At 46.0% G+C, this 25,400-nt stretch overlaps 1 protein-coding gene across 7 annotated transcripts in view; it reads right to left on the reverse strand.

Annotated features, from left to right (window-relative positions):
* Positions 1-25,400, reverse strand: part of SUSD1 (sushi domain containing 1) — a 227,771-nt gene that overhangs the window by 23,886 nt on the left and 178,485 nt on the right. The window contains exons 16-17 of one of the 7 annotated variants that reach the window (XM_034664265.1): positions 21,390-21,495; positions 18,893-18,902 (exon numbers count right to left, since the gene is read on the reverse strand). The exons of 3 other annotated variants lie outside the window; for them this stretch is intronic. In XM_034664265.1, coding sequence (XP_034520156.1) covers positions 21,416-21,495 — 80 coding nt within the window. In that variant the 3' untranslated portion in view covers positions 18,893-18,902; positions 21,390-21,415. Of the gene's footprint in view, positions 1-18,892; positions 18,903-21,389; positions 21,496-25,400 lie in introns of those variants that run through there. 3 more of the 7 variants (XM_034664264.1, XM_034664267.1, XM_034664268.1) reach the window with 3 other exon arrangements.

The raw sequence follows: 25,400 nt of genomic DNA on the forward strand, positions 1-25,400 counted from the left end.
TAACGCTGGGATCACACCCTGAGCCGAAGGCAGACGCTTAACCGCTGTGCCACCCAGGCGCCCCTTACTCTTTGATTTTAGCTCCGTGAGACCCATTGTGGACTCTGACCCCCAGAATTGTAAGACAATAACTTTGTGTTTTTTAAACTACCAACTTTGAGGTAGATTTGGTGCAGTAGCCGTGACTCGTACCTGAGGGGCACCTGCGTGGCTCAGTTGGTGAAGCGTCCAAATCTTGATTTCGGCTCAGATCATAATCTCAGGATCTTTGGCTTGAGTCCTGTGTCGGGCTGTGCATTTAGAGGGGAGTCTGCCTGAGATTCTCTCCCTCTCACTCTGTCCACACCTGCTTGTGCATGCTGTCTTTCTAAAATAAACAGATGAATCTTTAAAAAGAAAAGAAGAAGGAGGACGAGGAGGAGGAGAAGGAGGAGGAGAAGAAAAATAAAGGGAAAGAAAACTCATACATCAACCTATCCCAGGCCTTCTTCCTTGCATTCTTCCTCTATCAAGACCGAAGAGTCCAGTACAGACAGTCCTCAACTTACGATGTTTTTTTTTTTTTAAAGATTTTATTTATTTATTTGACAGAGATAGAGACAGCCAGCGAGAGAGGGAACACAAGCAGGGAGTGGGAGAGGAAGAAGCAGGCTCATAGCAGAGGAGCCTGATGTGGGGCTCGATCCCATAACGCTGGGATCACACCCTGAGCCGAAGGCAGACGCTTAACCGCTGTGCCACCCAGGCGCCCCTTACTCTTTGATTTTAGCTCCGTGAGACCCATTGTGGACTCTGACCCCCAGAATTGTAAGACAATAACTTTGTGTTTTTTAAACTACCAACTTTGAGGTAGATTTGGTGCAGTAGCCGTGACTCGTACCTGAGGGGCACCTGCGTGGCTCAGTTGGTGAAGCGTCCAAATCTTGATTTCGGCTCAGATCATAATCTCAGGATCTTTGGCTTGAGTCCTGTGTCGGGCTGTGCATTTAGAGGGGAGTCTGCCTGAGATTCTCTCCCTCTCACTCTGTCCACACCTGCTTGTGCATGCTGTCTTTCTAAAATAAACAGATGAATCTTTAAAAAGAAAAGAAGAAGGAGGACGAGGAGGAGGAGAAGGAGGAGGAGAAGAAAAATAAAGGGAAAGAAAACTCATACATCAACCTATCCCAGGCCTTCTTCCTTGCATTCTTCCTCTATCAAGACCGAAGAGTCCAGTACAGACAGTCCTCAACTTACGATGTTTTTTTTTTTTTAAAGATTTTATTTATTTATTTGACAGAGATAGAGACAGCCAGCGAGAGAGGGAACACAAGCAGGGGGAGTGGGAGAGGAAGAAGCAGGCTCATAGCAGAGGAGCCTGATGTGAGGCTCGATCCCATAACGTCGGGATCACGCCCTGAGCCGAAGGCAGACGCTTAACCGCTGTGCCACCCAGGCGCCCCACCAACTTACGATGTTTTAACTCACAATCTTTTGATGTTAGCATGGTGTGAAAGCAATACACATTCAGTAGAAATCATACTTCAAAATCTGAATTTTGATCTTTTTCCAGGCTAGTGATTTTTGGTAGGACTGTCTCTCATGATGCTGGGTGGTGGCAGCCACAGCTCCCAGTCAGCCATGCGGTCACAGGTGCAAACAACTGACACACTTACCACCATTCTGTACCCACACAACAACTCTGCTTCTCTACCCTTGCTTTTCTAACGCATTCCTCCCCCACCCCCCAACTTTCTCTCCACCATGAAACCATCAGGAAAGCAAAACAAGAACTTTGCCACATATTTGGTAGAGAGGCCACTTTCAGGCAGCAGGCTTGAGCAATGGAAACCTGAGCAAGGCAAAAGGGCCCACGACGACCACCAGGCTGAACGCAAACAGGATCCTTAAGTGACCCATGTCGAAATAGCCATAGACCCTAACTTACCAACTACAACCAGGCACAGTTCCTAAGATTACCAAAAAAGGGAAAATTCCATACTGTCGCATACTCCCTCACTCCACCCTATAACTGTGGTCTCTCACCACTGCCTCATGGCAGACAGTCTCTCCTTTGCTGTCCTGCCCACCTCTCCCTAGCGATGTATTCAATAAACTTCTATCTCTTTTGTTCTGCCTTGGGTGAATTCTTTCACTGCTTGAACCACTGGCCACCACCCAATTGGGACACCCCACATTTGGTGGCCCCCCTCATCCAATCGGATGACCCCATATTTGGGTCTTACATGAGTGAGATTTTCAGGAGAGGGTGGAAAGCTCATGTACTGCCATTATCTTGCCCTTTGCTTCCCTTCAGCTGGGTGGGCAGGATGCAATTCTTTCCCACAACTGAAGTTCTTGTATGTTCTCCCTTCTTATCCTTGCTTACCTGTGTGCCCTCCACTGAGTCTCTAGACTAAGGTAATTGATTTCCACACCACTATAAATGTTCCCTTGAGTAACTCTGCTCTCTTTTATCTCTGGTTCCAGCCTTACACTTCAGGTTCCAGAGTCTCTGGAACTGTGTTCAATGAGTTTATTACTCATGCTCTGTACTCAAGTACCCTGAGTTCCATCAATCATTAATATGTCCTAGGGGCTTTGGGACATGAAAATGCTCCATGTGACCTGAATCCTGCTTGTTAGTTGGGACATTATCAGGTAACTATGCTGTGAGGTAGGAAGTGGTGTGTGCTTTAAGAAAAGAATCGATAAGGTCAATAGGAGCGCTGAAGTGGGCAAAGGTCACTTCCAATTTGAAGACAGGCTTCAAGGAGGAGGGACTTTCCAGCAGGGCCTTGAAGAGTACGAACAATTTAGAGATGGGAAGAAGAAGGCTATCCTATGAGCCAAAACTCAGAGTTGTGATAAGGCTGGGTGTATCCATGGAGAAGAATGAAGTTTGGCTTGGACAAGGATAGCTTGGTGGGTGAAGAATGTGAGATAAGACTAGAAATGTAGGTGGGGCCAGACCTTGGAAGATTGTCAAGTCAGCAAACAGGATTTGGCTTCTCGGCTGTAGTCAATGGGTGTCTTCAAAGTTTGGTAAGCACAGAGTAAAATCGCATACTTTTTCAAAGGTATAATAACCACTCATTAAAAAGAAAATTGGTATTCAGTAATTTAACTAAGTTATATAGGTTATTGCCTAACCACTGATAGCTCTCAAAAAAATTTTTTTCTTTAACAAAAGTTCTGAATTAAAAGGGGAGAGTGAAGAAAGTGTAACTCAGGTCCTGAAAGGCCCTGCCCGTGTGCACCCCAGAGATCAAGGCTGGAAACAAAAACCTTCCCCAGGTCCACCAGGCAGAGGCCTGTCCTAAGCCATGCAGTTGGAGACAGAGGAAGAGGAGGCAGCTTGCAAATGCCATGGGTGCTGCAGTGGAAATGACCTTGTAATGACATTCAGGAACCTAGCTTTGTCACTGATTCACAGGACCCTTCCCTTCTGTGGGCCTCAGTTTCCCATCTGGACACCGAGGGGGTCCATCACAGTGATCCCTGGATATGGAAGGTTCAGTGACTTCTGTCCTGCTAGCTTCTGCAATGTCTCACTCCCTCTGTCTCTACCCCCAAAAGGACCTGAAATGAATGCACCTCATCCATGCTTTTGGCCTGATCTCTGGGACTTCTCTTGTTCTAAATGCTGCACATAGAACTCTAGATTCAGGGAATGTCAACTCTAGGCCCCCTAATTCTATTACTTTGTCAGGTAGGTTTTGACATGCATTGGAGAGAAGTTTCAGCTGCGGTGAGGAAATGTTGAAGAAAACCACCTAAAAACCTTCCTCTAAGGAAGGCCTGCCCGAGAGTACTGTAAGGAAGTGGCTTTTAGAAAAAGCTTGGCTCCATAGAATAAATGAGGTCATGTAAAGTTGTGAAGTGTCAGGTGGGATGGGGACGACAGTCAGGTCTTGGACGGGAAGTAGCCCTGGAAAATGGCCCATTAACAGGGGTTCTACTCTTCACAGATTCCCTGGCTTCACAGATTCCCTGGCCCCAATACCTGGAGTTGCAGGTTGGCCTGGGAAGACATATCTGATTGGTTTGTAAGTGCAGCCGTCAAACTTTGGGCATTTGCTGTCTCCTCTGGGGGGGCAGCACAGTGCTGAGAAGAGGGCCATAGAGAGAGAGCGGAGGCAGAAGTAGGGACAGGAAAGGAAGAGGAGGCAACAGGGTCCTAAAAGCTCCCCCAGATCTTACAGCATAGCCTGGCTCTGAGTAAGTCATACACTGAGGAAGATATCACATCTTCCCTGGCAACAACTTCTATTCTTTGGAGACAGGTGCCTTCTCAAAGCTAAGCCAAGGCCGCATCTGTTGTTGAAGTCTTCCATCCAGACCACTGACCAAAATGATGGTATGGGGCCATGCCTGGCAGAGCTAAGCTCAAAAGCTCTTGGAGGGTACCTAAGTGAAGACCTCTCTTTACCAAGGAGGAAAATTAGGCTCAGAGACAGGAAAGGATTAGCTGCATTAGAACTTGACACCAAGCCTTCTTATACAAGATATAGTGGTTAAGAGAACATCAGCCTCAGGGCACCTGGGTAGCGCAGTTGTTAAGCGTCTGCCTTCGGCTCAGGGCGTGAATCTGGCGTTCTGGGATCGAGTCCCACATCGGGCTCTTCCGCTGGGAGCCTGCTTCTTCCTCTCCCTCTCCCCTGCTGTGTTCCCTCTCTCACTGGCTGTCTCTCTGTCACATAAATAAATAAAATCTTAAAAAAAAAAAAAAAAGAGAACATCAGCCTCAGAGCCGGACAACACACCGTCAAATCCTGCCTCCTCCACACCTAGCTGAGAGATTTGACCAACTTAACCTCTTTCAGGCTCTAGCTGCTGCATTTATCAAAATGGAGACAGTAATAGAATCCACCACAGAGGGTTGCTGCAATGCTTAAATGAAATAATAACCAATACACAACATAACTGACTCACAACAGAGTAAGTGCTCAGGACATGTTCAGGGAGCAAAGTACAGTCTTCTTTTCTCTACAGCCTGGAATAAACACCTTCAAACCCCAATTCTTGGGCCAGAGCGAACCACTAGGTGGTTGATACTGAGTTTTCCACAGCTGGTCATAGGCATCACTCTGGTTTTGCTCAAAGCACCGGTCAGAGAGGGGAGGGAGAACAGGGCCTAATTCCACAAGCCCCACCTCTATCTCCGCTCTCTCTGTTTACACTGGGGTTGCAATTGTAAATATCCACAGAGAACAGACAGGTATATAAATACGTGAAGCAGGCCAGGTGAGATGTGTGACAAATTGGAGAGTATGGTTTGATCCTGGCCTCATAAAATCGCCTTTGCTTACACTTCCTGGGGTGCTGAGGGCTGGCAGACAGACAGCCAGTATGGGCCCAGCCATAGTTTGAATTGTACAAACGCTTACAATGTCACCTTTGTGGGGACACATGAGTTAATTCTTGACTGATAATGCTATCAACACTGGGTGGGTACCTGTAACCCCCAGCCTGAGCTTTTATCTCATGGACGTGGTAAACTGTTCTCAACAACCTGTACTTGTGGAAACTGCAGTATTGACAGCTCAGAGGAGACTTTGTGGCCACACACAGAGATGCATCAGTTACTATGCATTTTAGGGTTGTTTTTTTCTTTCTTTTATCCTACCTGATTTTTTACAATTCCCTATTTCCATTAAGAAAGAAATTGTGCTTTGGTAATATGTTCAAGTAAGAGTGTACAAAGTCAAATGTATAATTAAAATCCCTTCTAGAACCTTCTCTTCGGAAATAACCTCAGCAAGGTCTTTTTCAGTTTTGTTTTATTGCATACACACACTGTACTAGTTTGCTAGGACTGCCATAACCAAGTACCACACATTGGGCGACTTAAATAATAGAAATGAATTTTCTCACAGTTCTGGAAGCTACAAGTCTGAGATCAAGGTGTCAGCAGCGTTAGTTTCTCCTGAGGCCTCTCTCCTTGGCTTGCAAATGGTCATCTTCTAACTCTGCCTTCACACAGTTTTCACTTGTGTATATCTGTGTCCTCATTTCCTTTTCCTATTGGATTAGAGTCCACGCTAAAGACTTCATTTAACTTTAACTACCTCTTTAAAGATCTTTCCTCCAAATACAGTCACATCCTGAAATCCTGGGGATTCGGGCTTTAATATAGGAATTGGTGGGTGGCGTACAATTCTGCCCACAACAACATATAACAATTCCTTTTCTGCAGAGTTCTGCAACTTGGTTTTTTCATTTAAAGTAGTTTCAACATGTTTTCAAGTCAGAAGGTTGTGTATCTTCCCGAGGAGGCTGAGATAGAGTATTTAGCTTTCTCATCTCCTATACATATGTAGCAACAGAGAAGAGGTTGGGAATGGCCATTTGGGTCAACAACCAACAGCATCCGTCAAAAAGCTATGCTGGCTCTTCACTGTCTCTCTTCCTTCTTCTAATTGCTTTTATAGCTTTGTGTTTTCATCTAAAGTTCATGTGATTTTCTTCTGCTTTTTCTCCATATCCCACATTAAGTTGGCTACTGCATAAATTATGCTCTGTGTGCTATTTCTATGATGTGTATTCATTGAAAAATGCTATTACGTCCTTGCTTTCTTTTCTTAGCTCTTTTGGCTTCCTTGTTTTATCTCATTCCTTTGATTTATTACTCTTTTATTTCTTTTTTTCCACAGAGGTCACTTGCTCTATCTTTTCTGTGGGAAGTGCAAGGCATATGGTATCTGAAAATCCTATTGCTCCCTGGGACGTGTTCTCCAAGTTTCCTGTTCGGCTCTCAGTAGTGCAAGTGGTTTCTCCTTTACTCACTTCCTTGTCTCTTTGGGTTCCCTGTATATTCTGCCCCTTGTACTTAAAAAGGCACATTGATGGGGCGCCTGGGTAGCGCAGTCGTTAAGCGTCTGCCTTCGGCTCAGGGCGTGATGGGATCCAGTCCCACATCGGGCTCCTCCGCTGGGAGCCTGCTTCTTTCTCTCCCGCTCCGCTGCTGTGTTCCCTCTCTCGCTGGCTGTCTCTCTGTCACATAAATAAACAAAATCTTAAAAAAAAAAAAAAGGCACATTGATGCCCTATTGTTTGCTGTCAAAAGTCTGTGTGTGCACGCATGCGTTTGTGAATTTTGTCTCAATTCTCTTCCTTGACCTTGTCAGGGCCCATCCTTTGGGCATGCCTTCAGTCTTTAGAGTGTTCCCAACCTGAGGTGAAGCTCATTCCATTTGCAGGCTCCTTAAGGCCCCTTGAGCATTGCTTTGATGTGTCAGTCGAATCTATTTTAGTGTATTTAATGTCATTATTAGGAAAGATTTTCTTACTTCAAGATTATGTAAATGTTCATCCATGTCTGGAAATATACTTATCACTTTTTTTCCAAATGGCTAGCCAACTTTTCCAATATCATTTTAAAAATTATCCAAATCTTCCTTACCTGTATAATTGGCTGGACGGTGTTTTTACACATAGTGTATATAACATACCGAATAATGTATAGACATAGAACTTTTCTAGGCTTTTCTTTCAGGCTCACTAAAATAGCTCTTCAGGCTATAACTATTTTCAGAACACTAATGTATATTCACAAACATATTAGATTATATTGCATTATATTATATTATTATATATAATATATATGAAATCAGCTTTATAATACAAGAAATTAAAAACTGCATAAATTAAATAAAAGCTCCCACTGTTCTCACCTCCCACTGAGACCCCATGGACAAGGTCTAGTCAGAATGTTGACCTGATTAAAGCACAATGGATATGCCTTAAACAAGAAAACTTAGGGAGAGTCTCTATCACCTGTGGGTAAGACTGCTAGAGCAGGGCACAGGGACCCATGCTGTGACTCAAGAGTGAGAAATTTATCTGAAGTTATCAAATCTTTATTTTCATATAACAGGGTCAAGTCTTATATAGATCATTCTTCAAGTGATCAAAACAAGTGGCCCAAGGATTTATCTTAGGGAGGGAGCACTCTGTTTAAAAAACATTTCATAGTCCACTTAGATAGATAAAGTTGGCTTTCAGGTCACAAAGCCTAGTCATGAGGTGCAAAAAGGAAGTTCGATTGCTTTATGACGACAAAAGGAATTATTTAGAGTTCATGAGGAGAAGACAGAAACAAGGAAGGAGGACAGAAAAAGCAGAAAGCAGTGATACAGTAAAATCCACAGGCTTGGGGGAGCTAAATGCACTTTGAAGATGATATCCAATATTCAAAGTTGAGTTGTTAGTATTCTATTTTTTTTTTAAAGATTTTATTTCTCAATTTGAGAGAGAGAGGGAGTGGGAGTGGGGGGAGGGACAGAAGGAGAGGGAGAAGCAGACCCGCTGCTGAGCAGGGAGCCCCACATGGGGCTCGATCCCAGGACCCTGAGATCATGACCTGAGCCCAAGGCTGATGCTTTTCTTTTTATGATAATTTTTTTTATTATGTTATGCTAGTCACCATACATTATATCCTTAGTTTTTGATGTAATGTTCCATGATTCATTATTTGCGTATAACACCCAGTGCCAAGGCTGATGCTTAACTGACTGAGCCATCCAAGCGCCCCTGTTAGTGTTGTTTTGACATAAATTCCCCCATTTCCCCAAGTTCTCAGCATCCTTTGCTCCTCAAATGAAAAGCCTGCGTGTAGTGGGGTGGAGAGAGGAGTAGAGGACAGTAGCTGTGTTCATATCTAGGTCTATGTGTTGTCATGGATGTCCATAATCTAAACTTATTCAGCAGAAATATGAACCAAAACAGAGGTAAAAATGAGCAGGTAGGACCTGCCTCAAACTATTGCAAAAACTTGGTGAGATCATTGATTTCTACAAGTTATAAAATGGGGGCTTGAAATTACACTAAATTTTGCAAGCAGAATGAACCCAGCTGACGTCTTGTAGTTTTCCAAAACTTCACTGACTATGCCCACATTTGCCCCTCAAAGGAACTGGCATACTCATATCTTTGGCAAAATGCATTGCTGTATTTCTCAGTTTACCTCCCAGAGACAAGTGGCGAGAGAGAGGAATAAACAAAATGTCAAAACCTCTGCTAGTTTTTCTAATGGTCCATTTTTAAGCAGAGCAGATTGGATATGATTACATTTTTTTTATTTGTAAAATGTGGCTTATCGTAATAGCTTCTTCACAGGATTGTGGTGAAGATTACGTGATTAATGCCGTATGTACAGCTTTAGAAGTGCCTGGCACACAGTAAATTCTGCATACATTTACTATTACGACTACAAACACAGCTGTCATGATCATGCCTACTAGAATAAGGAGAGTTGAGCTGGAAGGAGTCTAAGAAGAAAGGAGCTGGAAACTTCAGGAGCAGGGAGTGAAGTGCCTGCCCCCGGCTCCCCCTTCACCTCAAACCTTTGACAACTGGACCATATACAAAAAAACAAATGCCTGTAGGAAGTTTCGGGGTGAGGGGGCAGTTGTGGGGCAAGGAATCACAGAAAAGGAGCTGTGTTATGGAGTAGAGAAGAGAGGAAGGCTTTAGGAGGTGGAATGTAAATGAAATCATGAGTGCAAGAGAGCTGGAACTTGAACTCAAAACCAGAAATGACTGGGGGGGTCAATAAACTCGCCAGGAATCTGCAAACATAATTGGAATGGACATTGAACTCCCCATTGAATTTGGAATTAAAGAAATCGTGCCAATCAAAAAACAAAACAAAACAAAAAAAAAGCCAAGCAACATGCCAGGGATGATGTCAGCTGACCCAAGCTCACATTAAAAATAGAATGTACAAGAAAGTTAAGAAGCAACTTATTGAAAATATATCAGATAGATACTTCTGGGAAAATGGTCATTTCAATGCAAATTTACAAGTTCCCTTCCAGCCTATACTCATTAAAATAAACAAAAATATCCCCAAATAGAGAAGGCCCCTATCTCATACATATTACGAAAAGTGGCTGGCTAGGATTCAATTCATACCAAATTGAAAACTGGTGCTGGGATTGAAAGCATTAACATTTAAGTTGGTGAGCATTGCTGGTATTGATAGGGGACAAAATTCTGTGGGTCCCACTATTACAACCCAACAGAGAGTTGAGGTGGGTTGTGGGATAGTACATTCGGGACACATTGCTCTGTAAGATCTTAAAAAAGTTACAGAGAACACTGGGTAACTAGATCCTCTTGTTGATTGACACTGCTTCCATCCGGGACAGGTTAGGTCTTCAGGGAAGCTGTAAAGGAGTGACGGGGTGGGGTGTGGGGGGAAGATATACCCACCAACAAAATCAAGCACCAGCATCCCCCTGGCCAGACCTTCTCCAAAATGGCTGTCCTTCCCCAAAGTCGGGATCAACCAGAAGTATGGAGACTCACCCCAGTGTTCCCCCACCAGAAAGACAAGATCCTAAATCAGTGAAGTTGCTCACAGCTATGGGATTTTTAACACCTCCTGAAAGGAAATGCTGCTTCCCAGAAGATTACCAAAAAAACCCCAAACAATAAATAAACTGATGGAATACAAGAGAGAGTCCAGAAGTAGAACTTTACATATAGAGTCCATTGGTTTTTTATAAAGGTGCCAAGGTGAAGAAAGAAGGAAAGAAGAGTCTTTTTCAATAAATTGTGCTGTTGAAATTCCTTATCTCACACTATATATACATCAACATTTATGTCTCGCTATACACAAAAATTAACACAAAATAGATCATAGACTTAACTGTAAAAGCCACAACTATAAATCTTCTAAAAGAAAACATAGGAGAAAATTCTTGCAATCTTTGCCTAGACAAAAATCTCCTTTTTTTTTTTTTAAGATTTTATTTTTAAGTAATCTCTGTGCCCAACGTGGGGCTTGAACTCATGACCCCAGGGTCAAAAGTTGCATGCTCCACTGACTGAGCCAGCTAGGTGTCCCTTAGACAAAGATTTCTTAGATAAAACACAAAAAGCATGAACCATAAAAAAAAAATTAAAAAGGAGTGAGAGAGAGAAATTGGACTTCATCAACATTTAAAAACTCTGTCTTCCAAAGATGCTGTTAAGAAAGCAACGGATTGGGAGAAAATATTCACAGTATATCGATTTGCCAAAGCATGTATATCCAGAACATTCTAGGACAGTTGGCCAAACAATAATGAAACTCTGATGTAATCACGGACTATCTATCTAGACCCTGGCTAACCCTAACTCATCTCTTTCAATTCTTAGAACTAGTATTTAGTAAGCACCTACTGGGGGCCAAGCGCTCTTTCACATCGTATCTCATCTTATTCCGTCCTTACAACAACTCTGTGAGCTAGGCACCATTATTATAGAAAAGGAAACTGAGACACAGAGAAATTAAGTATCTTTCTCAAGGTTACCCAACTTCTAAATGGCTATTAGTAACCAGTTAAAATACACTAAATATTAGAATATGAGAGGTAATATTATCATCATTATATCTATTATTTTTTTAAGAGAGAGAGGGAGAAAATTCCAAGCAGGCTCTGCTCTGACTGAGTCACCCAGGAGCCCCCATTATATTTATTTTTTTTAAATTGAGGAATCTCACTTAGGGAGGGTTAATGAATTTTCCCAAGGTCACGGAGGTGGGAAGTGATGGACCAGGTACTTGAATCTAGTGACTCTCACTCTAAGAGCCGAAGCATGTGACCATTAACACGCCTCTCATCGGTGAGATCAGAAGTAGCTCTCTATATACTCCTTTTGAAATTGCTCAAGATACATTGTTAGGCGGGGGAGGGAATTTAACTCCAAAAATAGTATGTAAAATATTTCCTTTAAAATCATAACATACGTTATATGTGCATAATATATCATATAATATATAATAATATATTTTATTTCTACAAATTTATATTTATTGTATATAGATCTATTTAATTTTAATACAATAGTTATAGTAAGTATGTAATAAAATTATGTATTATATATATAGAGAGGGAAACAGAGAGACAGAGAGAGATTGAACAGCCCGGGAAGAGCTCTGGAGTCACACTGCATATACTGGATCCCAGCTCTACCATTTACAAACTGGGTAGCCTCTGGCAAGATATATAATCTCTCCAGGCCTCAGTTCCTTTGCCATAAAATGGGGCTAATAATCGTACCTAATCCAGGGCTGTAAAGATGAAACCAGTCGCTACATGGATGAGTGGTTGACCAAGGGCAACTGCTTACTAAGTATTAGTTACTTTGGTTGTTATAAATGGCTATTTCTGGAGAACATTTCACTGTTGTTACTTTTGTAATCAAGGAAAATTATTAAATTAGGAATAATGACTCTACTGTAATTAAAACCATGTGATACTGATGCAGAAATAGGAAGATCAATGAACTAGATTGGAGACTTCAGAGAAGTCCCCATTATCTGGGGATATTAATAGATAATAAGAATGCGGAATCAGTGTGGAAAGTATGGGCTATTTCATCTCGCCATTTGGGGGAAATGCGTGGCTATTCTGGGGAGAAAACCGAAGCCGGAGTCAACAAAGCACCTGCATTCCCTCTGCAGAGGTGCTGGGCGAGGGCTGGGCTAACTGAGCCATCCTGCCTGTCTGCAGTGGACCAGCGAGCTGGTTTAATTTAGTGCCACTAATATTGCCGTTTCCTCTTCCCTTTTCTGAGAGTATCCACCTGAGCTGGGAGTCAGGTGGATAAAGCCCACTTAGGACAGTGTTTGCAGCCCTGGCTGCACAGCAGACGCACGTGGAGGGCCTTTAAAACGACTGCGGCCCGGGCCCCACCCTGTGCATTTAAACCATCATCTGGAATAGGGCCCAATCCATCAGCATTCTTCAAAGACTCCCCCAGATGATTCTAGCATGCAGTCAGGATTATTAACCACTATTTTACAGGGTATTATTTTACCAAAATGTTATATTAAAGGTTCATTTCCTCGGAACAAAAGTTCACACAAGTTGTTTATTAAGAGATTCGCTCTTCCTGCATTCCTCCCCGTAGGGGATCCTAGTTGGAAGGTACACTTTGCATTTAGATTTTCCCTCGGGAATGTTAATTGCTTGAGCTATCATAACAGGATGGAATTTTTACTTATCCCCGGTAGGAGAGAAGGATCTGTACAACATGGTTGAACTCTGACCTCTACGCCTATTTGGATAGCCCCCCAAACTCAGCAAAGTAAGTGGTCCTGTTTATTTATTTATTTTTAGAGATTTTACTTATTTATTTGACAGAGAGAGAGCACAGGCAGAGGGAGTGGCAGAGGGAGAAGGAGAAGCAGGCTCCCCGCAGAGCAGAGAGCCCCATGAGGGACTTGATCCCAGGACCCTGGGATCATGACCTGAGCGGAAGGCAGACGCTTAACCGACTGAGCCACCCTGGTGCCCCAGTAGTCCTGTTCAATTGCCAGACTTGTGCACCAGTAAAAATGCAGCATAGAGTCAGTTAACAACACCGAGAAATCACCAGGCCCCCACTACAGAGGCTGAGATAACGAGGAAACCAAAAGTCTTTCTAAGACCAGAAAGTTCTGCTGTATCCTTAGAACTTCTTCCTGGTTTCTAAGCAGCCAGCCACCTGCTCTCAGCTTTTACCAAGAACTAAACAATTAAAGGAAGGAAGAAGATTATTCTAGGCCAGAAAGGTTCTGGGAAACTTTAAGCAACCTTGCCTGGGGAGAGGACGTTACTTGGCCTCTTTCCCTTGTCAAGCATGACCATCTTCTGGGTGGGGGAGAAGAAAGCCTTTTAACTTTTCCTAATCAGAATCTTTTTTCTAGGCCTAACCGCCTGAGCTCACACTGAAACACCTGTCGACCACTGCACTGGGGGAGAGGAGCAGCCTAAGATCAGACCACTGACGATAAGGCTGTACGGGGTCAGTTGCTAGATCCACTCGTTTACATACCCACGGCGCGAGCCGTGCAGGAACACGGAGATGTGTTACCGAGCCAGAAATGACAAAACATCTCAGGTCTTTCCGGAAACCTGTGAAAGCTGCCCCTTGGGAGGTGAGGGCAGGTTGCAAACAGGAATGGTTTGACTGATGGGTTTAAAGAATTATCTGATGGCTCAATGTGGACAATGCTTGCTTTCCGCGCCCATCCCTGACTTCTGCAGCCCCTGCTAGGGAAGAGATACTGTGGGACTAAGCATTACAGGTAAAAAGAGAGTTGACGCAGGAAGCACGCAGAGGAAAAATAAGAAGGTTCAGGAAGGTCCCAGCCCGGTCTAGGCCTCTCCCTCCTGCAGGCCTGCCACCCCAGGGGCAGTGGACCAGGGAGGAGCCCAGGGCTGGCAGGAGCTGCCCTCCCCTAGTGTTTTAGGCACTGTGCTTCCTCAGACTGCCATCCGCCCAACACTCCCCAGCAAATCCCTCTGCTTTTATGTCACACAGCTGCCTTCCTTTCCCTTTAGAGATTTTCTGGGCCCCCAGAGAGATCTGTATGAGGAACTAAAGAACATGAGTCAGGAAATGAGTAGACCAGAGCTTTGAGATCCTGTGCCCAAAGACACTACTTTTTCTTTCTCTGAACCTCATTTCCATATTTTAAAAGAATCAGAGACTAGATTTCCCCCCTCCCGCCTAGGAACATTTCCCGGGCCCCACACCTCCCTTATCATAGCAACTGTATTGCTTCTTCTGTCGCCCTAACCAGACAGAGCTCAGTATGAGAGGAGCCACGTCTGTCTTTATTTATTCTTGTGTCCCCACTACAGGGACATGCATATAGGCAATCAAAAACTGTATCTGTTGGATGAGAGAGAGGAAGGAGGGAAGGAGGATAAGATACCTCAGCCGGCTACTGGGCGCTTATTTGCATAAAGATTGCTAGGAGTCCTAAAAATTGCTACAAATCAGGAAGGAAGGAAGCTGCTTCTTTCCAATCCCTAAGCAAGGGAAAATAAATGAGGCCAGAAGCAAAAACAAGACGTGGCCTAGATCTCCAACACAAGGCTCTGGCAACGTGCAAAAGCAAAGCTACCTGGGGGAGCCATGGTTTCGCTGAACACCCCAAGTTGGCCCTCCCAGGGGTTTGGCAGAACAGAGGGTGGAAGGGTTTTCTTCCAATGGCATCGGAGATGCCGGAGGCCTTGCAAGAGCCAGCAGATGAGGCTTTGTTAGAGCTGTGCTATACACATTTTTTTAATCTCAAAGGAATTCTGCAGAACAAGGAGGTCACCTGGGGCTGGGGAAGACTACTGGTGTTAGCATGGGGCCGGGCCTGGGACGGACTGGCTGGAAGGGCCCCACAGTGGGCAGCCCCAGGATTCTCCCCCCACCTGGAGTGACTGGGGGAAGACTCTGGTGCAGCCCTTTAGCAAATGTGGCCCCAGAGGAGGAGGGAGAGGGGACGCTGGTGGACTTGGAATGACGAGTCTGAGGATAATCTGGCAAACACGTCTCAGAGTATAACCCAGGGTCTTAATTTTTCCAAAAAAAGGAAAACAGAGAAATATTTTTCATTAGATTATTTTTGCAGTAATCCTGACCTCACACTCAAATCATAGAATCAGAATCGGGGCGTCTGCGTGGCTCAGTCTCTTAAGCGTCCAACTCTTGATTTCAGCTCAGGTCATGATCTCAGGGTTGTGAGATCTGAGCCTCACATCAGACCCTGCGCTCAGTGGGGAGTCAGCCTGAGGTCTCTCCTCTCCCTCTAGCTCTACCCCTTCCCCTGCACGCATGTGCTCTCTGAATAAATAGATAGATAGATAGATAAATAAATAAATAAATAAATAAATAAATAAATAAATGAAATCTTTTTAAAAAAATCACAGAATCAGAGGTCTTGCCCAGAGGCCCATCCCAACTTTTTTAGACAGTATCCCTAAGAGCAACATCAACAGCGGCTACCATTTCACTCCATTGCTTTCGGCCCACAGGGCTAGCACTAGGGGAAGATAAGTGAGGCACTGGCCTTGCAAAATTTATGAGGTGCCCCAAAACTTAGTAATCACAGTAAATAATATGTTAATGCAGTGATGCAAAAAAGCCCAGGATGAATAAAAGAGCAAAATTTCCGAGAAAGACAAATACCACATGATTTCATTCATATGTGGAATTTAAGAAGCAAAACAGATGAACATCGAGGAAGGGAAGGAAAAATAAAGTAAGATGAAAACAGAGAGGGAGGCAAATCATCAGAGACTCTTAATGATAGAGAAACAAACTGAGGGTTGCTGGACAGGAGGGAATGGGGGGGATGGGGTAACTGGGTGATGGGCATTAAGGAGGGCACGTGATGTAATGAGCACTGGGTGTTGTATGCAAATGATGAATCATCAAATTCTACCTCTGAAACTAATAATATACTACGTGTTAATTAAATTGAATTTAAATTAAAAAAAAGAGTGCATTTATAGTGATGAGCAGTGAGTAATGTAGAGAACTGTTGAATCACTGTATCATACACCTGAAACTAATATAGCACTGTGTTAATTATACTTCAATAAAACAACTAAAAGCAAAACAAAACCAAAATATTTTAAATAAAGACAGGATCTAATCCTGTACTTGCTGGACCCTGAGAGTGAGCACTTGAGTTTGCCTCACCCTAGTCGTGGCTCCAACCAAACTCATTCTCATTTTAGGGCTTTTGTACTTGCTGTTCTCTGCCTGGAATGTTCCTCCCAAATCCTTGCATAGCTGGCTTCTTCTCATTATATGGGATTTTGCTCTAGTGTCGTCAGCTCAGAAAGGCCCTCTCTTCTCTGACTTTGCTGTAAAATCGCCCACCCTAGCCCCACCCCCACCCCATCCAGTTACTCTCTATTCCATTACTGTTTTGCTTTTTTCAAAACACTCATCTCTATGAAATCATGTTATTTGTTTCTATATTTGCTGGTGTCCCTTCAGTCCCTGATACATAGTATAAGCTCATATACATTTGTTAAATGAATAAAGTACTTGCCTAGGAGATATCTCACTAAGTGCTTTGAGTGCATGATTTCAACCCCTGTCGTACAGACAAGGAAACGAGCTGAGTGGGCTTACGAGACGATGATTTTAGTTCATGTGACAGAAGATCACATAGCTAGCCAGTGAACGAAGAATCCAGTGATCGGTTTCATCATCTCTACGGTTACCACCCATGTTTTGGGTTCCTTATTTCTCTCTTCCAAGGAAAGATTTAACTCTTTTATTCCGGAAGTCAGCCCTGCCTTCTCCAGGGAGCCGTTGTTGTAGAAACAGCAAAATACCAACCCTTTCCCGGATTAAAAGCATGGCCAACAGTAGGTTTGCACATCCAGGGAAGGCTCTGGTATGACCCACTCAGGGATGGGGCTGTTCTCACCAGTTTCGCTGAGGTGGGGTCTGCCTCCTTCCTGCAAGTCTGGCGTAGTCGCGTAGTGCACCCACATTCTTCTTCCTTCGAGGCTACAAACTGTCCAACTGTCCGATCAGGTTTGATGACATGGTGGCAGATCTGGGACCCAGAGCCCATCTGGGCTTGAGCTAATTTCCTCTTTCGCCTTGTGTTAAAAGATGCCGTGCTTCTGCCTTCCTCGAGGCCTCTGTGTGTGTGTGTGTGTCTAAACCAGTTTAGATACCATAAGATTCACTAATAATTTTACTGAGTTGTGTAACTAGCATCACAACCCAGTATCAAGCATTCCCATCATCCCCTAAGATCTCCCATCCTCATTTACAGTTAATCCCCATTTCTACCCACAACCCCAGGCAACCACTCATCTACTTTCTGTCTCTATGGATTGGCCTTTTCTGGACATTTTATGTTGATGGAATCATTCTGTGTCCGGCTTCTTTCAGTTAGCGTAATGCTGTTGAGGCTCATCTATGTTGTAGCATGTATATATTCTGTTCCTTTTTCTTCTACGAATGGTATTCCAGATGTGTGATTTGAATGGGACTGAATGAGCAGCTCTGGTGCCTGGCTCCCTCCTCTAGGCCTCATTCCTGGAGAAGACATCCAATAGCCCTACTCACGGGGCCTCCCCCAGCTCTGAATAACCTTCCAATTCTGTCTTCGTGGGAGGGCCCATCTGACCCCCTCATCATGCACTTGGAAACAGGTTGCTTTTCACATCCTTGACCCGATGTCCTCTGCGGTCCTGGGTCTCCTCTGTCAGACTGAAAGCTCTCTGCAGGGAGAAATGGGGTCCTCAGCGGCTTCTACCTTGTTCAATCTTCCAAGAACAGTGCTGAGCAGAAAGCAAGTGCCCACTAGGTATGTGTGAAGGATGCTTGTGTGCGAAGCCAGGCTGCCCCAGGGACTGTGGACGATGCCCACATTCCCCCCATCCCTTCGGCCCCAGCTGCCTGGTGCTCAGTGCGTCCTCAGCACCGCGACACTGAGTGAGTCCAGCAAGACACAGAGCGAGAGCTTGGCTGCGTCAGCTCTCCTGAGGCCATGGGCCCAGATATCCCTCCTGTCAGTTCTCCAGAATATACTGGAAATATTCAGTTCTATAGAATATACAAAAGCTCTGAGTCTGAGTGACCTCAGGAACGTTTCTCCTCTGGAAAACAGGAAAAGTATCTCCGCCACAGGCTAGGAGGATTGAATGAGATAAGGTATCAATAACATAGTCAGGCCGAGAATACGCAGCGGCCTTCCCCGCAATGCTTCCATCTTCTCCCTACTCCTCCCGTCTTACCTCTCCCAAAGTCAGTAGATAATGGAAATTCCAAGCTACTTTAGAGCTTGGTAAAAAGCGGTATTATCACTACCCTAAAGGTATTACTATCTCTGTGGAAGGATTTAACCTGTTAGGGGAAGGCGTTCCAAGCACAGATTCGGTGTCGATATTGCTGAGCTGTTGCAAGGCCGAGGGGCACATGGACAGTTCTCAGCTGTGTTTCATTTGATTTCTATAACAGAAGTTCCAGAGAGAGGGGCGCCTGGGTGGCACAGCGGTTGGGCGTCTGCCTTCAGCTCAGGGCATGATCCTGGCGTTCTGGGATCGAGCCCCACATCAGGCTCTTCCTCTATGAGCCTGCTTCTTCCTCTCCCACTCCCCCTGCTTGTGTTCCCTCTCTCTCTGGCTGTCTCTCTCTGTCAAATGAATAAATAAAATCTTAAAAAAAAAAAAAGAAGTTCCAGAGAGGAATTGTCAACATTTAACAATGTAGAGGTTTCATATTATAATCTGGATTTCTGTCTTCTCTCGAAAACAAAAACAAAACAGAAGATCTGGCCGTTGGGCTTCATGCTTTGAAGGGCAAGCACTTCCCAGATGGCCTCAGTCCCCATGGGTTTTCTCTGAAGACGAGGGTCCATTCTCTTCACCGACACTCATTTATATTTCCTGCCTGGCCCCTGACGCACTTGAATCTGTGCCTCCTTCAACAGTGATGCCCAAAGAGAATCATTCCTGGAATGTACAAAGGCTCAGTAAAGAGGTGAGTTGCTCAGAGATGCTAACTGCCCACTTGGGGTGAGGCCGCTGTTACTCTGCCTTTGCTTTATCTTAATATCCACTGCAAAATATAGGCGATAGTAAGAGCTTGAAGTGGGGAGTAGGGGGTTTTGGGGGGCAGTGGGCTCAGCTTGGTCTTAACTTTTGGCTCCGGCTGGTGGCCGCGCAGACACTGGGGGCACTGCATGCACACTTGACAGCAAGTGTCATGATGCTTTTGTTGTTACCATAACCAAACCCCTGATTTCCTGCCACTCAGCCAGCTCCCAGCAGGATGGGCTCCTGATACCCTTGCTTTTCTTTTCTTTTTTCTTTTTTTAAGATTTTATGTATTTATTTATTTATTTGACAGAGATAGAGACAGCCAGCGAGAGAGGGAACACAAGCAGGGGGAGTGGGAGAGGAAGAAGCAGGCTCATAGCAGAGGAGCCTGATGTGGGGCTCGATCCCACACGCCGGGATCACGCCCTGAGCTGAAGGCAGACGCTTAACCGCTGTGCCACCCAGGCGCCCCGATACCCTTGCTTTTCAACAGCCACCTCCACTACCCTCTGTCTCCTGACCTCTTCCAAATGCCTCCACTCACTTTGCAGCCCCGCACCCACACCTTAGATCTACCCACGGCCCCACCCCTTTGGCCCTAACTTCTGGCTTTTCTCCAACAAGACTAGCACGTCTATCCCCAGTTGCATTGCTCCTCGCTGCTCCAGGTCAACAGCTCAGGCTTCCTACTCCTGCCCCAGGCCTAAAATGCAAGCTCCTGGGGGGCAGCGCCTCCCAGTGGGAATCAAGATAGCAGAGGACACAAATGCAGAGGCTCCTTGACTCTCAGGGGAGTGAGGACCGCCACGGGAGCAGGGACATGTCCGCGTCTGCCTTGTTGGCTGTTGTATCCCCAGCACCTAGGCCAGTCCCTGGTACACAGCAGGTGCTCAGTAAATGCTTGTTGAACGGATAAATGAATTAACACATGAATGAATGAAGGAGCGAATGAAATGGATCAGAGACCCAAGTGGGAAAAACCGCATAAGTTCTGTAACTCTCCCAGATGGGTTGGTTTTGCAAGGCTGCTTATTTTTCTTTCATGAGTGGGGATAAAATCATTAAGGGGAAGACAGTCTGTGGGCTGGCCTTCTAGGGGAAGAAGCAGGGAGATTTCCCTCTCCACTGCACTCAAGCCTTAACTAGGGCATGGGTCCTTGACGGTGACCTCCAAAGGAGATGGGAGGGAAAAGGAGGGAGGGAGGGGAGCACCCACAGCACAGGAAGGCCAGACAGCTTGGGGAGCCACTGGGGATTGAGAAGCCACAGAAAGCCATGCAGGAGAGAGGCCTGCTGGGATTTTCCTCCCGTGGGCACCCCCAATGAAACACCTGCTCCACAAACCCTCTGATTTGCTACTGACCTTAAACAAGACCCTCACTCCATTTATGGGTGAGTCACCTGGGGCCCTGCTCTGGGGTTGTCAAAGGCAGCCCCCTCATCAATGTAGCTAGTAATTGGCCCCGAATGATGTAAAACCAACAGCATCACCACCGCAGTACATGACCTTCCTCTTCCGCTCCGTTCTCTTGCTCTTCCTGCCTGTTTTCTGTGCTAAGTGGATAGCTATGGCAGCTTGGGTTTACCAAGCCCCAAACCGGTGAAACCACTTCCTTCCCTTGGAGCAGTGCCAGCATCGTGAGTCCAGACATGGATTTTTCCCCTCCTCCTCCCCACCGCCCCCATCTGTCCATGTGTCCCCAGAGTTGAGCCATGAACCCCTTTGGGCAGTGGGAGCCAAGATGAAAGAAGCAGCCCCAAGCACTAGCCAGCAGATGGCTACTTCTCCCCTTTCTTCTGGCCACGTGTCTCCCTCTTTGGGCTCAAGTTAATGTCAGTCAACCTCTATCAACTTCCTGAGGTTGACTGTCTTTCACCATGATTTTTCTGGAAATTTGAGCTTTTCTATTTCTGGGGCACAGCAAACCTGGGGTGCCCCGAAGGTCTGGGATGGGGGCAGAGTCCAAGCAGCTTTAGGCCTCTGGGATGCTGCTCCTTCTGCATCCATTCCCTTCCACCACAATGATGCTATAGTTGGGGGGCACCAGGGAAGGCCCTTTGCAACAGGCCCTGCATTACCCTAGAACTCTTCCCTCTCAGGGCTCCTAGCTGGCCCAGTCAGTGGAACGTGCAGCTCTCGGTCTTGGGATTGTGAGTTCGAGCCCCACGTTGGGTGAAGAGCCTACTTAAAATAAAAAAAAAAAATAAAAATTATATATTAAAAAAAGAACTCTGCCCTCTCGTTTGTTACTCAGGATCTAGAATAGACGCTCTGCCCTAGGCATCTCCTTGCAGAGCTGGTAATCACAGCTAAAATGTATTAAGCATTTATTTTGTTTGACCAGGCCTTACACCAAACACTTCATTATCTCATTTGACGCTCATAACAATCTACAAGGTATGTGATATTATTTCCTTCATTCTTCAAATGAAAAAAAAACGAGCTTACGGAGTTAAGTAATTGGCCCAAACTCACCAGCCAATAAGTGGTAGAGCTGGAAATTTGAACCCAGGAAATGAGACTCCAAAGCCTTAGGTCTTGTTGCCATTTCCGTATCCTCTCATTGGGCTGAAGGGTTGGGGGAGGAGGGGAGGTCAGTACAAGGGTTTCCTTTTGGGGCTGTTAGTAAGCCATCTCTAGGGGTGGGAAACCAACATCTGTGAGGAACCTGAGGCAGCTACCTGGTCTCCCCAGTTCCCAGCTGGTGGGGAATATGTCTGCGCCAGCTAGAATCCGGCACCTGGCAGGTATGGTAGCAGGCTATCTCTTCGTCCCCTCATAATTACCCCAGTCTTCAGATCAGAAAGAAGGCCCTTCTCACTGGATCCTCTCATGACCCAGCCTCTGACCAGCTCCCAGGGGGTCATGGTCTTCTGGGGCTAGCAAACTCCTCTCCTCCACCCTGTTTTCCCTGCCCCCACCTTCTTCCTCGGGAAAGGCTGCCCTCCTGGGCCTTGTCTGAAAGAGTCCCTGCCTTGAAGGAGACCAGCCCTTGAGCCACAGACCCAAGGAAGAAGTCCTCACCACCCATCAGTCTCCTGCCCCGGGCCGGCCTCTGTTGGCAATGCCTGAGCTACTCTGTCTCCAGGGAAACCGCCAGGTAACCTGAGATTGACACAATCTGGCAGAATTCCACCCTCACATTTATGGGCCTGTAGGAAATCTGACCTAATGGCGCCAAACCTTGGTATTTAAAACAGGAAGGTTTTAATTAGCACTACACGTGCTAATTCTCAGAAGCTTTCTTGTCGCAGAGGAGGAGGGGGAAATTTATTTTAAAACTCAGCTTTTTTTCATCCTTTCTTCAAACTAAACTCTTGTTCCCACCCCATCAAACCCTTGACCTCCACTCCCTACTTCCTCTGCCCTTTTTTTTTCATGTTCAGTTAGCCACTGTATAGTACATCATTGGTGTTTGATGTAGTGTTCAATGATTCATTAGTTATACATAACACCTAGTGCTCATCACAACACGTGCCCTCTTTACTACCCATCATCTGGTTACCCCATTCCCCCACCCCCCTCCCCTCTGAAACCCTCAGTTTGTTTCCCGGGGTCCATAGTCTCTCATGGTTTGTCTCCCTCTCTGATTTCTCCTCCTTCGCTTTTCCCTTCCTTCCCCTATAGTCCTCCATGCTATTCCTTATGTTCCACATATGAGTGAAACCATATGAGAATTATCTTTCTCTGCTTGACTTACTTCACTTGGCATATCCCCTCCAGTTCCATCCATGTCAATGAGAATGGTGGGAATTCATCCTTTCTGATGGCTGAGTAATATTCCATTGTATATATGGACCACATCTTTATCCATTCGTCTGCTGAAGGGCATCTCAGCTCCTTCCACAGTTTGGCTCTTGTGGACATTGCTGCTATGAACACTGGGGTGCATGTGTCCCTTCTTTTCACTACGTCTGTATCTTTGGGGTAAATACCCAGTAGTGCAATTGCTGGGTCGTAGGGTAGCTCTATTTTTAACATCTAGAGGAACCTCCATACTGTTTTCCAGAGTGGCTGTACCAGCTTGCATTCCCAACAACGGTGTAAGAGGGTTCCCCTTTCTCCACATCCTCTCCAACATTTGTTGTTTCCTGTTTTGTTAATTTTGGCCATTTTGACTGGTGTAAGGTGGTATCTCATTGCGGTTTTGATTTGCATTTCCCTGATGGCTACTGATTTTGAGCATTTTTTCATGTGTCTATTAGCCATTTGTATGTCTTCTTTGGAGAAGTGTCTGTTCATGTCTTCTGCCCATTTTTTGACTGGGTTATTTGTCTCTGGCCTTTTTTAAATAGAAAAACTGCCCCTAACTGCTCCCTGCACACACCCACATGCTTATTTTGTTCTTGTCACAAAAGTGAAATACGTCCATTGCGGTTTGAGATGCCTCAGGAAGACAGAACTGCCAGGCCTTTCTCAGGGACTGGAGGAGGAGGGTCAGAGAAAGAGAGGGATCTGGAATGATGTGGAGATTTCTGGCCTGAGCACGTGGATATAGAGACTGGAAGGAAGCTTCTGGTAGGCAACTGACAGTCCCACTTCCTGAAACGGGGCTACTCTCTCCAAGACAAAATGAAGAAATTTGGGAAGCGTTTCCCACCTTCTGATACGGAGCAGAGGGACCAGGGAGCAAGGCTGGCCATGGGACGCAGGGACCCACGGTGTTTCCCTCATTTGTGTTACTGTGGATCAACCAAGGTCAGAGCGGCTTCTATGATAACAGAAGACTCTGGGCCAGCAAGAGGAGGCAGGGGCCCCAGGAAGGAGGCCACACCACACCATGCCATGTGCCTTGAGTGGCCGTTGAGCCGAGGAGAAAACATGAGAAAACCGACCCCCTTGTAGCTGTTACACCAGATGAGAAACCACAAGAGCAAAGCTGCCCCGCGAGGGCTGCCCGGGCCCAGCTCTCTGCAGGCTGTGTGTCAGTGAGGCAACGGGGGTACAGTTTGCCTCCTCTTACAGAAACACCTCTCAGCCAGGAGTAGTGCTAAGGACTAAAATGCCAGGCACAGACGAGGAACCTCTAGCAAGCCCTGGCAAGTTCGAGCCCAAAGTGCCCCCTTCGGAACACAGGCAGTTTGGGGAAGTCAGGATAGCTGATGTGAGCTTCACAGCACCACACTCCGGGGTGAGAAATGTCACATTGCTTTGTTTCTATAAATACGATGAGTTTTCTCGAGGCCCTCACCCACTTTGCGGAGACGAAGATTCCATCTCCGTCACAATCCAGACGCTCCGTCTCTGATCTCAGCATCTCCCTACCACACACTCGCACGTACACACAGAAAATGCTGCCAAAATCCCGACATTGCTGGGAGAGCAAGCCAGGGAGGGGGCAGGTTGGTCCAAAAGAGGCGCAGCAAGGAAATCCATGAGACGGGAGCCACTGGCTGCGGAAACTGTGACAGGTCTCAGGGCCACCGGCTGGGAGCCCCGTTTGGTTTCTGCCAGGGGTACAGCAAACGAAGCCGTGAGAAGAGAGGCAGCACTGGTCTGGGCCCGCTGCTATGCTATCTTGTAGAAAGCTCTCTACAAGACAGAGACCATCGGGACGGGCCCACGAGGCCTCAGGCCCTCACGGAGGGTCACACAGCAGGGAAGGAGGCTTGCCCAGGAGAGACTCCCAGGAGGGCTCCTCCCGCCCCCCGCCCCCCGCCCCCCGAAGCCTCTGGAAGCAGGCCTCCTGCAATGTTCCTGTCGCCGTGTGCTTCTCAGACAATCCTCCTTAAGCCACTCGCTCTCGTCTTGCCTCTCACCTCCCCTTCAGATCCTGGCTTGTATCTGGTTTCAGTTCTCCACTTCCATGTTTCGTCTCTTCGTGCCTTTCCAAGCTCCCTCACGCGGACTCAGGCCGCGTTCCTTCAAGATGCTCTCCTTCCTCACTCTGAGGCCAGGGGTCCTTCCTGCTGACTCCCTTTCTCTGGCTGCTTCAGGGAGCCTAGGCGGGAATGCATGGGCGCTATTCTCTCAAAAGCCCAAGTTCAACAGTTACCCCCCCTTGCCCCGGAGTCGGGGTGGGGGTGGGGTGGGGTCCACATTTATCCCAGGGCCCAGCTCGGGCTCGAGAGGACAACTCCGGCTTGCTT

Source organism: Ailuropoda melanoleuca, chromosome 7 (genome assembly GCF_002007445.2).
Source record: "Ailuropoda melanoleuca isolate Jingjing chromosome 7, ASM200744v2, whole genome shotgun sequence".
NCBI lineage: Eukaryota > Metazoa > Chordata > Mammalia > Carnivora > Ursidae > Ailuropoda > Ailuropoda melanoleuca.